Source organism: Toxorhynchites rutilus, chromosome 2, assembly GCF_029784135.1.
Source record: "Toxorhynchites rutilus septentrionalis strain SRP chromosome 2, ASM2978413v1, whole genome shotgun sequence".
NCBI classification, from domain to species: Eukaryota; Metazoa; Arthropoda; class Insecta; order Diptera; family Culicidae; genus Toxorhynchites; species Toxorhynchites rutilus.
The window spans coordinates 256,255,171-256,270,179 of record NC_073745.1 but is presented as its reverse complement, the minus strand read 5'-3'; the positions used below and the strand labels follow the sequence as shown (position 1 = coordinate 256,270,179).

At 38.8% G+C, this 15,009-nt stretch overlaps 2 protein-coding genes across 3 annotated transcripts in view; both read left to right on the top strand.

The window, feature by feature from the left end:
• Window positions 1-308: 308 nt before the first annotated feature.
• LOC129765161 (probable multidrug resistance-associated protein lethal(2)03659) overlaps window positions 309-15,009 on the top strand; it is a 79,811-nt gene continuing 65,110 nt past the window's right edge. Inside the window, exon 1 of one of the 2 annotated variants that reach the window (XM_055765061.1) lies at window positions 309-415. The gene's annotated coding sequence lies outside the window, so the exon portion shown is untranslated. Of the gene's footprint in view, window positions 416-934; window positions 1,223-15,009 lie in introns of those variants that run through there. The other variant, XM_055765059.1, reaches the window with a different exon arrangement.
• On the top strand, window positions 5,094-5,519 carry LOC129766832 (uncharacterized protein K02A2.6-like). Its single transcript, XM_055767432.1, has one exon. The coding sequence runs from the start codon at window positions 5,094-5,096 to the stop codon at window positions 5,517-5,519; it is 426 nt and encodes a 141-aa protein (XP_055623407.1).

Sequence of the window (15,009 nt, the reverse complement as noted above, 5' to 3'; positions counted from 1 at the left end):
TCAACCTACTAACCTCAAGACGTCCACAAGTTTCTCATCGTACCAATCGTAGAATAAATAAAACTATAAATAAACAATAGAAATAGAAATAGAATATGCCTGCTGATTTAAACCTTTAAAAATGCCTGTATAAATAAAGAAATATTCAATACACTTTTTTATAAAACAAAGTGTATTGAATATCAAAATAAACAACAGTAACGCATGAAATTCCTCTGACGAACAAACCTATAGTAGCTACTGTTGCCATGGATTCGCCAAAACCAAAACCAAAACCATCAAGTTCGTATACAAGTTCGTGAGTTTGATCGATTTGAAATACTTCGCATTAGTTGGGAAGCACAATGTCGTTTAGCAATTTCTCCTGTACCGGCAAAATATGGATGTAATATTTCGTGAAGTTTCATAAATTACAGTAAGTGAAAATGTATTCAACAGTTCGTAGTTCCTTTCTGCTTTAATGTGGTCCTTTCAATATATCACAAAGTTTTCATTCATACAATATCATAATATTTCATTGAAGCTCATTTGTGTATCTGATTAGATAAACTTCTGTGTAAATGCAACTCAATTTTATGGATTCAATAGCTCGAGCGTATTATCTCAAGAAGTGTTGCAGTAAGTCTGATTTTATTTGTTTTCAGTGAGAAATAATATAGTGGCACTTCCCGCCCTCATTAAAAAAAATTGCAAAAATGGGAAATTCAACGGAAGAATTAACCAAATATATATTACATTGAGATAATAAATTATCTCATCTTACTGGTTTAAAGTTGTGTTCAAAAAACTGAGAATTCCCCCTGAACGAAGAACAAGAGCTGTGACGCTATAAATATAATCATTTACTCCAGTGCTACACCACTTTTGTCATGAAACGGTGATCGTCCGACAGCTGTCAGCGCGAAACCAAACAACGCGAGCAGGCAAGAACGTGGAGATGCTTGAGATGCTCCCTCTCATTCAGTGATAGGTTGTGTGCGGTAGCGGTCGGCTGGAAGTAGATTTTAAAGTTTGTTTTCATTGCGGTGTAACAATTATTTTCGGGATGTAGTGTTCTCGTAGAAATGTTCTGAATTTGTTCGCTCGGTTAGTTTTATCACGTTAGAACTCGCTCAATAGCATAAGAGTTTGCTATTCATTGTGGTGACCCTACGAACCATTGGATAGAAGATCATTGTCCGGATACCTGATGATAGTGTGGAGAGTGCGAACTAGAGAAAAGGTATTTGATAACATCTCTGTCATTGCATGATCTTTGTCATTTGTTGAATATGGTGATTTCTGACTCACATGAGCACGAAGAATGGATACAACCGGCGACAAGTGCGCGATGGATATGGAAAGTGTGCCAAAAGACGATAAATTATTGATTACACAGTTCTATGGAATCTATCGATGTGATAAACACTCCTGAAGATATACGATGTTGGGGGAAGCACATGTTGTGATAAGTTCTATAATGTTGAATAATTGTTGCTTAGAATTCATACAATTGATTACTAAGGCACGCATACATAAATACATCGAGAAACAGATAGGTCTTCTTTATATGGAATAATGACCAGAAATCACCACTGAGTCAACTGTGTATCTACTTACTAAACTGTTTCTCAACTCATAAGTGATGCAGTTTTGTTCAAACAAAACAACTCGAAAGTGAAAAATTTGTGTATGCTCCTATGATAGACACCACGACTCGGATGGTTACCTTTAATTCATTATATTACAGGAATTTGAAGGAATAGTTTTCGTCTATTTCTGAGAAGATATTCCTACGATGAGGGTTTTATGAACACTCACTTATCTTGGCATCTAAAAGTGATACTCCGTCTCGTGTAATCCACTTCTTACCAAATGTTAGCGTGACGTGATTTTTCATGAAACAGAATATTATGAAATTCGAAACTTTCAAGAATAAACGCAAAAGTATCTGATTTAAAACAGTGACGATTCAATACGCTAAGTAGATTCCAAGAGGTTTGGTTGACTTCTTCGATCAATTGGCGACCAGTGCCGTCGTCTGAATGTTAGAATTTCACACAGACCGAGAACCACAATCACAGAACCATCGTATGTGCGATAGATAGCGGTCCAACAGTCCAGTCACAACATTGCCACATGCGGGCCTATCGAACGGTACTGGACTACGCGAATGGGAGATAACCGATACGTTTTGATACGTTTCTTGCGTATCTTGATATGTTGTGGCTGTTATTGTGGTGTTTTGATACCTATTGTGAATTTTATCAGCTGTCTAACGACGGTAATATTGCTTTCAATAATCGGTTTCATCTTTGAAGTGAAATGATAGTTTTGTTTATCCTCTAGCTTCGACTTGTTTGGTTTACATTTTGCTTTCTATCACATCCGAAGGAATAAAATATATTCAAAATATGGTTAAATAGAATATTATGAAAATCCAGGAATCCGAAATCGGCTCCGTGGTCGAAAAAAATGACACGAATCCGTCTAGCTGTTTCATGTTAGTAAAGAACTCCATCGTTCACATTAGGGATCTTATAACAGCGACAGAAAATTGCTTATTTGTTTATCATTTGGTATTATCTACTATGAAAAAATCAATTCCCATTGATTATTACCTATCAGTTTGATGATAATTGAATATTTCGTACAGTGATGGCGAAAATAACAAATGCACTGAAAGGTAATTTCTATTCGCTCTATGCTGTGTTATGGCGGATTTACATTAGGGACATCTATAACTATAGATGGATTTATTCACCTGAAAATAGATGTAAACGGGTGAGAATATATATGATACACTTCTTCGAGGTATATATGTATAGAATTAATTCAGGCATATGTAAACGCTGGTGAATTGCTCACTGGTGAGAAATCACTAAAGTTGGATGCAGTTCTACCTCAAGTGAATAAATTCGCGAAAGTATGAATATATTCATTATATAAGTTCGCGCTAGTGTAATGGCGGGTTTACATTAGGGAGATCTATAACTATAGATGGATTTATTCACGCGAAAATAGATGTAAACGGGTGAGAATATATATGATACATTTCTTCGAGGTATATATAACCACTTTGAATAGAAAATATTCAGGCATATGTAAACGCTGGTGAATTTCTCACTGGTGAGAAATCACTAAAGTTTTATGCAGTTCTTCTTCTTCTTCTTCAATGGCACAAACGTTCCTAGAGGAACTTCGCCGTCTCAACGTAGTATTACTTACGTCATTTTTATTAGTACTTAGTTGAGATTTCTATGCCAAATAACACGCCTTGAATGCATTCTGAGTTGCAAGCTCTAGAATACGCGTGATCACAGTGCAAGCCGGAGGAAATTTCTTTGACGAAAAATTCCCCCGACCAGAACGGGAATCGAGCCCGAACACCCGGCATGTTAGTTATGACGCTAACCACTCGGCCAAGGGAGCACCTTTATTTTTTATGCAGTTCTACTTGAGGTAAATAAATACACCGAAAATATTAATATATTCATTATATAAGTTCGCGCTGGTGTAAACGGTTGATGCGATTTCTATAAATCTCATCATATTTCTTCACATGAATATATCACTAGTCTAAACCCACCCTTAGGGTACGGTGACATTACATGCGAAAATTGAATTGTACGATAACTGCGGAAAAACTCTGGGTGGGTTATACCCAAGATATAACCGCAAGGTTGACGTAAGACTACCGTTGGCTTAGTAATCCATTGAGTGTATCGATTTATTAATTAAACCAGTGATTGAATTTGATTGTGATTGAATTTCCGAACCCAACTACGAACAAATCCCAATTCAGGTCAGTTCATGCATTGCAATAGATTACGATCTTCGTTGCAAGTTTGACGCATAGCATGATGCCTTGTTCATTTCATTAATTTATCGTGGACTTCCAAAGTATGTGAACGGAAGAATTGATAAACGATAAATGTATTTTACATTTCCCTCTGAAGTTTTTGCATCTCCCAAGTGTTCGTACTTCTCTAACCGCCGTTTTGCTTGATTTGATGATCTTCAGGCATTCAGCTTGGTTTTTGACATGGAAGTTGAACGCATATTGTTCAATCGACGCCAGCGTAGATTTTTTTTCAACATTTTGCCAAACGGTATGCGTAGAAGTTCAGTGAGCTTGAAGACATGTCTTCATTTTGAAAACATTTGACTTACTGTGAAGACATTTAGTTTTGTAAAGACATTTTAGTATGATAGTGCATGTGAATTCTTGGGAGATATTATTTCCATGAAATTCCTACTATTGGCCAAAAATATCGTCAAAAGAAGTGAAGCTTTTGTCTTATTCGCTCGCTTTTTTATCAGTGTCACCTGTTTACTTTTGTCTTTAGTAATCAAGGAAGACCAGGGCTTGACAATTTCGATACTAAAAGACGAAAATGACTTTTTTAACTTGTTCCATTCTCTTCAGTCAATTTCAATTTTGATTATGCGTATTCACTACGCATACTGAAACATCGATTCTTTGATTTCATTTTCGTTCTACTGTCGTTTCCTTTGAATTTCAAAGCAGACGCTTTTACTTGCCGATTGAAAGTGCCATTATCATTATCATTTGAATGGGCTTTATGTCACTTTCAGTTTCACATGTGAAAGAACGATCGCTGCTCTCAATTGATAGTTTCATTCAATTTAATTTCTCCAAATTGGAATTTCCCGGACCTTCTTTCGGAAAAAGTGGAATTAAAAGAGGCATACGAGGATATATTAGTGTTACAACCAGCACCAACAACTGATTACGCCTGCACATTCTTTCAAATCGTTGTTTTAATTACTTTCAGTGGATACAATTCGAGTTCAAACGAAATTCTCTTTCGAAATAGGACATTTTCATTCGATAGAAAAGCCTTTCATTTTCATTTGACGATTTGATAATTTCGTTTCGGTGTGAAGAATGAAAGAAATGGACGTGAAGCGAAACGAGACTGTATGAAGGTGAAGGTGAATGAAGATGTGTCAATTGAAGTGAAATTGTATGGCCCTGATGGAGACTTTTGTCTCGGTGTCATTCACTCGTTTTTTTTCACGACCACTTCACAAATCGAAGGTTTATTGGTATATTGGTTGAGGTATATTGGTATATAGAAGTTGAGGCTATGAAGAAAACAGATTCTGCTGAAACCATCAAGCGATTGGATCCGATATTTGCTCGCTTCGGCAATCCATTTTCCATCACAGCAGACAACGGTCGACAATTTATCAGCGAGGAGTTTGAAGGTTATTGTGTTTCAAAAGGCTTCAAGTTAATCCATACAACTCCATATTGGCCACAACAAAACGGTGAAGTGGAGCGCCAAAATCGATCTATTTTGAAGAGACTTACGATAAGCCAGGCAACCAATGTAGATTGGGAAGTGGAACTAAATAAGTATTTATTGATGTATCGATCCACCCCACACTCTACAACCGGGAAAATACCATCGGAAATGCTTCTGGGTTACAATATCCGTGATAAGGTTCCATCGATCCATCAACCGAAGGAAGTTGATGAGGAAGTTGTTGATAGGGATAAGGAGGAGTAAGATAAGGGAAAATCATATGCCGATGAGCGACGTAATGCAAGACCGAATCAAATTGCTGAAGGAGATGCTGTACTGTTGAAAAGGATGACGAAGGCTAACAAACTGTCATCGAACTTTGATCCTGAAGTATTTAGAGTGGTCAAAAGGAAAGGCGGAGATGTTGTGGTGGCTTCAGAAGAGTCTGGAGTCGAATATCGCAGGCATGTTTCTCATTTACAGCACATTAACATCGACAATGAAAACTCTAACATCAATCCGAATACGAACCAAACATCAGCATCATCAGCACCAACCCCATCATCATCTTCATCGACAACAGCAGGTCAACAGCAATGGAAAACGGACAAGGACATATACAAGTTCTGAGCCAAGAACTAGGAGGACAACACGACAACCAACGTATTTGCAGGATTACATTCATCATGGTTAATTTCTATCTGTGCTCAAATTATATCAATATATAAAAGAAAAAGAAAAAAAAAACGAGAAGAGTAATGTAGTATAGTAATCAGTGTATGTAGATGTAACGGTGTAACGGTATGGTTTACGTGTGTGTGAGTAGATGACTGAGATGGGAGAGTACACATAATAAAGGCAGAAGTATTTTGGACAGCAACTGTTAACAACGTGTTTTACTTTCTCTCCAACGATCTTCGTTACTACATTATCAAAACTGTTTCACAAATGAAAGTAATTCATTCAATTTAGCCAATTCATACAATCCCGGCGGAATCTGAAATGAATGGATTTTATATCCGCTGGAAGTCGATTCAATAGATTAATCGCACGCACAAAAAAAGTATTGCAGTAATGAGAGAAGTTATGAGGCACAATAACAAAATGACGAAATATGAAACTTCTGAAAGGCTGCTACTTGTCACTAAGATACTAAGGATCGAAATAATTATCTTAAATTGAGTGACATAGCATCGTAATTTAAAGGAATCATGGAATGGACATCCCAACAGCCCTCGTTGCAAATGTGTTGCTCTAGAAATCTAGATAAGTCGAAAATGTAAGCTTGCATAGATCTTACCACATTGTGCATTTTTTGAGAGTCACGTTCGAGGTTAGATTGGAAAATAACAGCTTGCATCTATTTTGCAAAACCGATTTCCCCAGGCTCATTATTCTTGAAACCAGTGTTAGAGAAACAGATTCCGGTCTGCAGAAATGCATGCGAGCATAAAAGTACCACCGGCTTACATATGTTTGCAATGCCGATTTCACCAGGCTCCTTGATTTTGAAGTTCGTGTTAGGGAAACACACAGATTCCAGCGTTCGTACATCAACCGCTTAGCAATTATAACTGAGTGAAGCAGCGAATTCCTGAGCGGGCACTGTTTTATATACAGATTTTTTGTGATTTCGATAACCTATCTTCAAAGCAATTCTAAAGCTATTGGGACAAGCCTACGAGTTAGTAATTAACAAGCTATAGCTATTTGAAAGAAGTGATTATCATACCACACCCTTTGAACCGCAAAGAGTTATTAACGTTCAAAACCTTACACTCCAAGCATCACGCTCTCGCTTTCGAAACTGAACTTAAATCCCGGTTCAGAACTTAAAGACGCAGTCCTACGCAGTCCACAGGTTTTATTCTGATAAGTATTTCCCAGTATTCCAATGATGAGATTTTTTTAGATATATTGAATATATTTTCCAGCTTGTACGAATTCAAATGAGTAAAGAACAGCAATCAATTATTATTCCAGATTAAAAAACTGTCCTCAGCGATGAAAAACTGAAAGAGGGCACACACACTCACTTATTTGATGACACATGGTGCTTTATGGAACAGTACATTAGGCTTCTTTGTACAATACAAGTTCTAATTTCGCATGTTGCTGAATAAAAAAAGTATTCGGATAAGAATGCGACAGCACATAGAACACCCAACTTACCTCGCATGAGAGCATAATCAAACCCTGGATTGGGACGTCATTTCAGAAATCAAACCTTATTTTTAATCATGTATGAATTATGTCAATGAGCTGTTTCGTTATGATTTATCTTGTGTTAATGAGAAATTATTGATTTTTTTCATATCCGGTATTCGGCCGGATAATCCGGTATCCGGTATCCGGCCGGATAGCGAATATAGACCGGATAAGGCGGATACCGGATATCCGTTTCATCTCTAATATATACTTTCGGGAGATCTCTGTTCAACACTTCTCGTACCATCAATTGATTGGTATTCGGATTTTCTGAAACAAATAGATGATTGTATGAATAATCATGTGAATTCCGGAAAAATAATGAAGATTTTAAACTTCGCGGGTTCGGACAGTTCGATTTTTGTTGTTTTTTACTATGTTAATTAAAATGTCCCTGAATTATGAAAAATAAAAGCTACACCCAAAGTTAATTTTTAGTACATTTTATGACATCCCGATTTATTACATAAAATGAGCTGAAAAATAACAGAAAATGTGCTACTCCCCAATACATGTATATCATTTGTATAATATATAAGCGAAACAGGAGACACATTTAAATGAAAGCATATGAAAGCTTTTCGTATATTTTGCCAAATACACGGCCCAGACAGAGAAAGATATATTCTCGTTCATGTTCTTCTTTATCCCATTAGAAAACACTTTCCAACTTCATGTTATGTTCTCTCGAATGGCGTTAACGTTCCCAGTAGAACTTTGCCGTCTCAACGTATGCATTAACTAGCGTCATTCATTAATACTTAGTTGAGATTTCTTAAGCCAAATAACACGCCTTGAATGTATTCCGAGGGGCAAGCTCTAGAATACGCGTGACCACAGTGCAAGTCTAAGGACATTTCTCTGATGAAAAATCCCCCGGCCAGAACGGGAATCGAACCCGAACACCCGGCATGATAATGTGGGACGCTAATCACTCGGCCACGGGTGCAGTAACTTCATGTTATGATGAGGTGTAATATTATCGCGCTTCTATATAATAGCACTGGCAGCTCTATGGATAGCGTGGTCGTGTGAAACAGCTTTACATTCCAGTCGGCCTTGGTTCGATCCCCATTGACGTCGTATGGACTTTTTTTTGCACAATCCCAAATGAAATGAGAAAAGAAAACAGAAAGAGATGACTGCTCGCATACATACAAACAATTTTTAAGCTTTTAAAACAGCTCATTATTTGCGCATTTGACCCTCCAGCACACGAAATGGCATCAGTTCTGCCAAAGATGAAATGTTTTCCGCCAACGCTAGTTTGGGTGTATATTCATTGTTTACTTTGGCTGTGATGAAGTTGACATATCGTTTAGTCCATTCCATGATTTTTTGACGTGGGACTACGTCTAACCGGAATATATGGAGGGTAAAATGAAAACTTAAACACAGAACATGCAGGAAAAAATGAAAGATTTCGAATGCTTATAGCTCGAACATTTCGTACTGGATAGGAGAGATGTTTGCATCACTTGATAGGGAATATTTCTACGCATCTCTTGCAACTAACAAAATGTTGTTTTTCATTAGATAAACAACTGAATAACTGTAAAATATTAGGCGTTATCTAAATGCCCTAACTGCATCGTTTTGATTGGCCCGATTTACGGTTTCTCTAACACAGCCATCAAAACCAAGCAGCCTTGGGGAAATCGGCATTGCAAATACATGAAAGTAGGGGGACTTTTGTTCTCATCGAAAAATGTTCCCTAACACAGACTTTAAAACCAAGCAGCGAAATCGGCATTGCAAACACACGAAAGAGCCTAGAGGCGAATGAACTGAAAAGTTTAAACCCTCTTAAAGCCAAAAAGAAGAAGAAGAACACACGAAAGTAGGGGGAGCTTTTGTTCCCACCGAAATGTGTTCCCTAATAGAGATTTCTAAACCAAGGTGCCTGGAGAAATCGGTATTTTAAATTCATGCAAGTCGGGGGTATTTTTGTTCCGACTGGAATGCGTTTCCCTAACACAGACTTCAAATCCATGGAGCGTGGGGAAATCGGCATTGCGAATTCATACAAATCGGGGGTATTTTTGTTCCGATTGAAATGTGTTTCCCTAACACAAACTTCAAAACCGAGGTTTCTGGGGAAATCGGCACTGCAAATAAATGCAAACTGCGAGTACTTTTTTTGTACACTTTTGGGATGTAAACTTCAGAGGGAAATGTAAAATAAAATAATTGTTTGATATTTTTTTTTGTCTTTATTGGAAAGATTTTCAGCCTTAGGCTGGTTCATCAAACGTTTGATAATTCTTCCGTACATATATTTTGTTCTAGTCATCATACCAAACGTAAAAGGTCCGTCATTAAATTTACTTGTAACGAAGAACAATCAATCACAATAAATGAATTGACTTTACATGGCATTTGTTAATTTTTTTCACTCACAGAGCAAATATATTGAACTCAATTGAATTTGGAAACAGTTTCATTCAATCAAGAATTAAATCAACACAAACGAATGATTGCTAAGCTAAGGTAGTTCCACGTCAACCTTGCGGTTATATCATAGATATAACCCACTCATTTTTTTCTTAATATTTTGAGTATTAAACGCGTCTCTGTTGAATTTTGAACAGGAGCTAAGGCTCAATCGTCTCAGTGGAGGCATTCTGGCTCGCCAAGATCGGAAAAGGTCTGACGAGTGCGGTCGATCGTGAAGGTTATGCTTACTGTGCTCTACGATTTTGATTGCATGGAGCACGATGAATTATTACCACGATGTCAGACGGTCAACAAGGAGTACTACCAACAAATTTAATGTCGTTTGCGTATAGCAATAAAAAACACCCGGATTTGCGGAAAAACAATCAATTGATTTTCCAAAAACATTACTGTAACGCCCAGCGCAGACAAAAATCATTGTCACAGCAATCAAAATCACAATAAAGACAAGTAACGATATCTTCATCGTCGTCTAGTACAAAATCCGGGAAAACGTGACCGCATTTGTAGTCTACTGAAAAAAAAACCCTTGCCTTCCAATGAAATTGCAGTCACGACGCAATTTCATTGAAAGGCAAATGCTATGCATAATGAATAGTTTTGATGAATAAAAGACATTCTACGTCGTCGGTTTTTGGAATGACGAAAAGATGATTTTACGATAGTATTTACATTTCCAACTTTGACTATTTTTAATGATTGAATTTTGGAAGTCACTTATGCAACACAACGATGGCTGTCGGTAGTTGCCGCGCTCATATAAAGCACGCAGACTTTTATTTTCTCTTCTCCTTCGTTCGACGTGAATATCTATTCCCAGCTACAGTTAGAAATCGTCGTTACTTGCGGCCGCATGACTGTAGTCATCATTTGTGTGCAACACGACGATGACTCTTGCATGTTGCTTCGCTTGAAGAGATGACGATGACTTTTACTTTTTCTTCTTCGTATGACGAGAATGATTATTGTCTGCTATGCACCAGCCTCCATATTCGCCAGTCATGGTTCCATGTGACTTTTTCCTATTTCCAAAACTAAAGAGAACCTTGAACGTGTTAAAAGTATTTTGAGAATTGGAACATGCGCTGACGCGAGTGCAATGAAAGCTATTTTGAGGGCGACAACATTAATGTAGCCGAATTGAATTGACCTCCAAGATCATATCTCCGTCGGATTATTTTTTGTAAGGCTATGTGAAGACTCTGGTCTTAGGTCCCAGACGATAGATACCTTAGAAAACAACATTCACCACCTTATTACTGATATTACGGACTACGTTGTTGTTAAAAAGTGATCGAAAATTGGACTTCCCGATTGAACCCTTCCGAGTCAGTCGAGAAATTCTTGCAAGATTTCAAGTTCCACGCACCCGAAACGCAGCCCTGTACATGTATATTCTAGAACTTATCTCCCACAACCCAGCTAAGCATCCAAATTTTCTCTTAGGCTGATGTCACATTAGGCGGATTCACCGCCGCGGATATCGCGGCCTTTTTTTTCAATTGACACACACTGCGGTTCCACAGGCGGTTTCAGTGCGGTTTCATTATTCTACCAGAGAACTGTCAGTTTCATTTGTTTTGTTTTTGAGTGTTGTGTGGCCACAATAAACGTAATTTTAAATTCATTGAGTTAAATCTTCTTCTTCTTGAATGGCGTTAACGTTCCCTTGTGGAACTTTTGCCGTCTCAACGTATGCATTAACTAGCGCCATTTATTAATACTTGGTTGAGATTTCTTAAGCCAAATTACACGCCTTGATTGTATTCCGAGGGGCAAGCTCTTGAATACGCGTAACCACAGTGCAAGTCCAAGGAAATTTCTTTGACGAAAAATCCCCCGGCCAGAACGAGAATCGAACCCGAACACCCGGCATGATAATATAAGACACTAACCACTCGGCCACGGGTGCACGGGTGAGTTATATAGACTAACCGAATCATTTATTTCTTGAAAATCGATACTCTATTGTACTATTATACTCCTGCAAGTAAATTACGGGATCGTGTTATTTGTTGTTGAAAAATGACAATAGAGTTCAAGTGTTTCCGTTTGACAATATTGATGCATAATACACGAACACTTATATACACTCCGCAATGAAAACCGCCGCGGAGCTTCATTTCATTGAGCCTCCGCCGCGGATTTGAAATCGCTTCCAAAACCGCCCCGCTCTGTGTGACATGGTTCATTCACAATACACTGTAGATCTGCTGCTGCGGTTTTTCTCGCGGAATCCGCGGTGACGAATCTGCCTAATGTGACATCAGCCTTAGACTCACGACGACCGCGCTCTTTTAGAAACAACATGCAGATATTGAATGTGTACTAACAGTGTAATACAAAATTTTAATTTTAATTTATTTATCAACATCTTTGACACAAAGTCACACAGATTGGTTACGGTCACTTAATATCATTCTTAAAGACTACTCTATTAACGTCAAAATCAAAATATCTACAAACGTCATTGAAGAGTCTGCAGCATCTGTCATGCGGGCTGTTGTAGCCATAGGCAGTACGGTGTCTTGGAACCCATAAAAGGCTAGTACTGCGAAGTTGGTGGGCTGGAGCATGAAAATTGACATCCTGTAGCAGACTACTGCAGTCAATATAATGACGAATGACGTCAAAAACGAGTCTCTGTAAAAAGTCTCGTCGACTCGATAGCGTTTGCATTCCGATCAGCGCACATATCTGCTCATACGAAGGCAAGTTGTCAGGACTTGACCATGGAAGTCGGCGTAACGCAAATCTTACGAATCTTTTTTGGATTCGTTCAATTCGTGACATGTGGACAGCATGATATGGAGCCCAAATTTGTACTCCATATTCAAGAACACTATGAACCTACGAACAATACAACGTTTTTAGCGCATAAACGTCGTCGAACTGTGCTGTATTGCGGCGTAAAAATCCAAACATGGCATTAGCTTTTGCGATTGACATGGATATGTGTTCGTTGAATCGTAGTTTACTGTCTAACGGGTGTTAAATAAAAAATGAGAATTTTTTCAATCACATATAAAAAAAAAAATTTTTTTTCATCGATTTCAGTATTTTTTATTAATAACATAATGTATTTTCTTCAAAAAAATGTCAGTGAATGTTTGAGTAAGGGCCGCGGTCTGCTGTTCGACGCAACTTTGTCGCGATGCTCTCACAAGAACGTTGTACGGTTCTACGAAACGCATTTCCAGCAAGGAAAAAAGTTCACGGTGGCACATTTTAAGGAAGAAAATGTACCTGTCAGTCGGAAGTGGTCGTCCGGTGACGATAATGACGAAGCAGAGGAAGACGTCGTTAAAGAAGCTGTTTGACAACAAGGACGCAACCAACCTGCGTGACGCCGGTCGGAAATATGGCTGCTCCCACGTATTGATCCGTCGGACCTTCAAGATGGAAGGAATCGTCTGCAGGAAGAAGACGAGGTCGCCGGAGTGCACGGAGGTGCAGATTGAGACGGTTAAATCACAGTGTCGGTGGATGACCAAAAAATACCGCGGGACGTCTTTCGTTCTGTACTACGAAAGCTATTTTCCGCTGTCCAAAACGCATATTCCAGGAAATGATAATTACTACTCCAGCGACAAGTCATCCACACCGCCTGAAGTGAAATACAAGTTCAAGCACAAGTTTGGAAAAAAAGTTTGTTTTTTTTTCCAAAATATATATTTTTATAAAGGCTCACATGGCGTTAGCCTCACGGGGCCGGGAGTTCAATACAATTTTTCTTATTATCTATGTTAGTAATATGTAACCGATTACTCGCGGTTGGCTCGAGGTTAGTATTACAAGTGTTTTCGTAATTGGGATGTTGCTGTCTCCAATGCTCTGTACGTGTGCCCGACACGGGATACTTCCTATTGGGATGCAGCTGACCATTAATCAGCAACGCCCCCCTAGTCTGTACCTCATATCTAGCGTGGTGCGTCTTTCTCGACTCGAGGAATCCAGGATAGAATGGTCACTAGCCGGCGCAATCATCAGTTCGTGTAGAGTTGTCATGAGCGGTACAACCTTTGGCTCTTGTTGAATCATCAGTGGACTGCACAACCTTTGGCCCGTGTGTCTGTAAAGAGTGTGTGTATGTATTGCCGCGACTAAGTAAAAGTTTATCGATCGTATAGGAGGGATATGAAACGGGGACACAACGAAGGAAACATCATTAAACGTTGACATCGGCGTTTCTGAGGAACAGGTATAGATGAAGCAGAAGATCAGGATCACGGCTACCTAAGATATCCCGGACGGGGATATCCGATTGTCTGCCTTGTGCTCTTAGTGCTCTAGAGAGCTGAGAGCGAGCAGCATGGAACCGGATACACGACCAGACAACATGCTCGATGTCGTGGTAGCCATCGCCACAATCACAAAGATTGTTTGCTGCGAGCCCAATGCGATAGAGATGCGCGTTTAGGTTGTAGTGATTGGACATAAGCCGAGATATCACGCGAATGAAATCACGACCTACATTCAATCTCTTGAACCATGCCCTCGTCGAGACCTTAGGGATAATCGTGTGTAACCAACGACCGAACTCATCTCCACTCCACATGCGTTGCCAACTTACGAGCGTGTACTGACGAGGAATGTGGAAAAATTCATTATAAGCAATTTGCCTTTTAAAAAGAGTGTCTTCTAAAGCGCCCACCTTAGCTAGCGAGTCCGCTTTCTCATTCCCCGGAATCGAACAATGAGAGGGAACCCATGCTAAGGTAATCTTGAATAATTTTTCGACCAAAACACTCAATAGTTGTCTTATTCTTGTTAGGAAATAAGATGAGCGTTTATCAACCTTCATTGAGCGGATTGCCTCTAATGAGCTGAGACTGTCTGAAAAAATAAAATAGTGGTCGATGGGCATTTTCAATGATCCCCAGTGCTTAGTATATCGCACCCAGTTCAGCAACATACACGGAACAAGGATCTTTGAGTTTGAAAGAGGCACTGGAATTTTCATTGAAGATGCCAAAGCCAGTGGACCCGTTTATGAATGAACCGTCAGTAAAGAACATTTTATCAGATCTAACTATGCCCCCATATTCTGCCGAAAATATCGGCGGAATAGAATCTGAGCGTAGATGAT

Excerpts from the sequence above, each read along its gene's own strand:
- LOC129766832 (XM_055767432.1), top strand. The coding sequence starts at position 5,094 with ATGAAGAAAACAGATTCTGCTGAAACCATCAAGCGATTGGATCCGATA.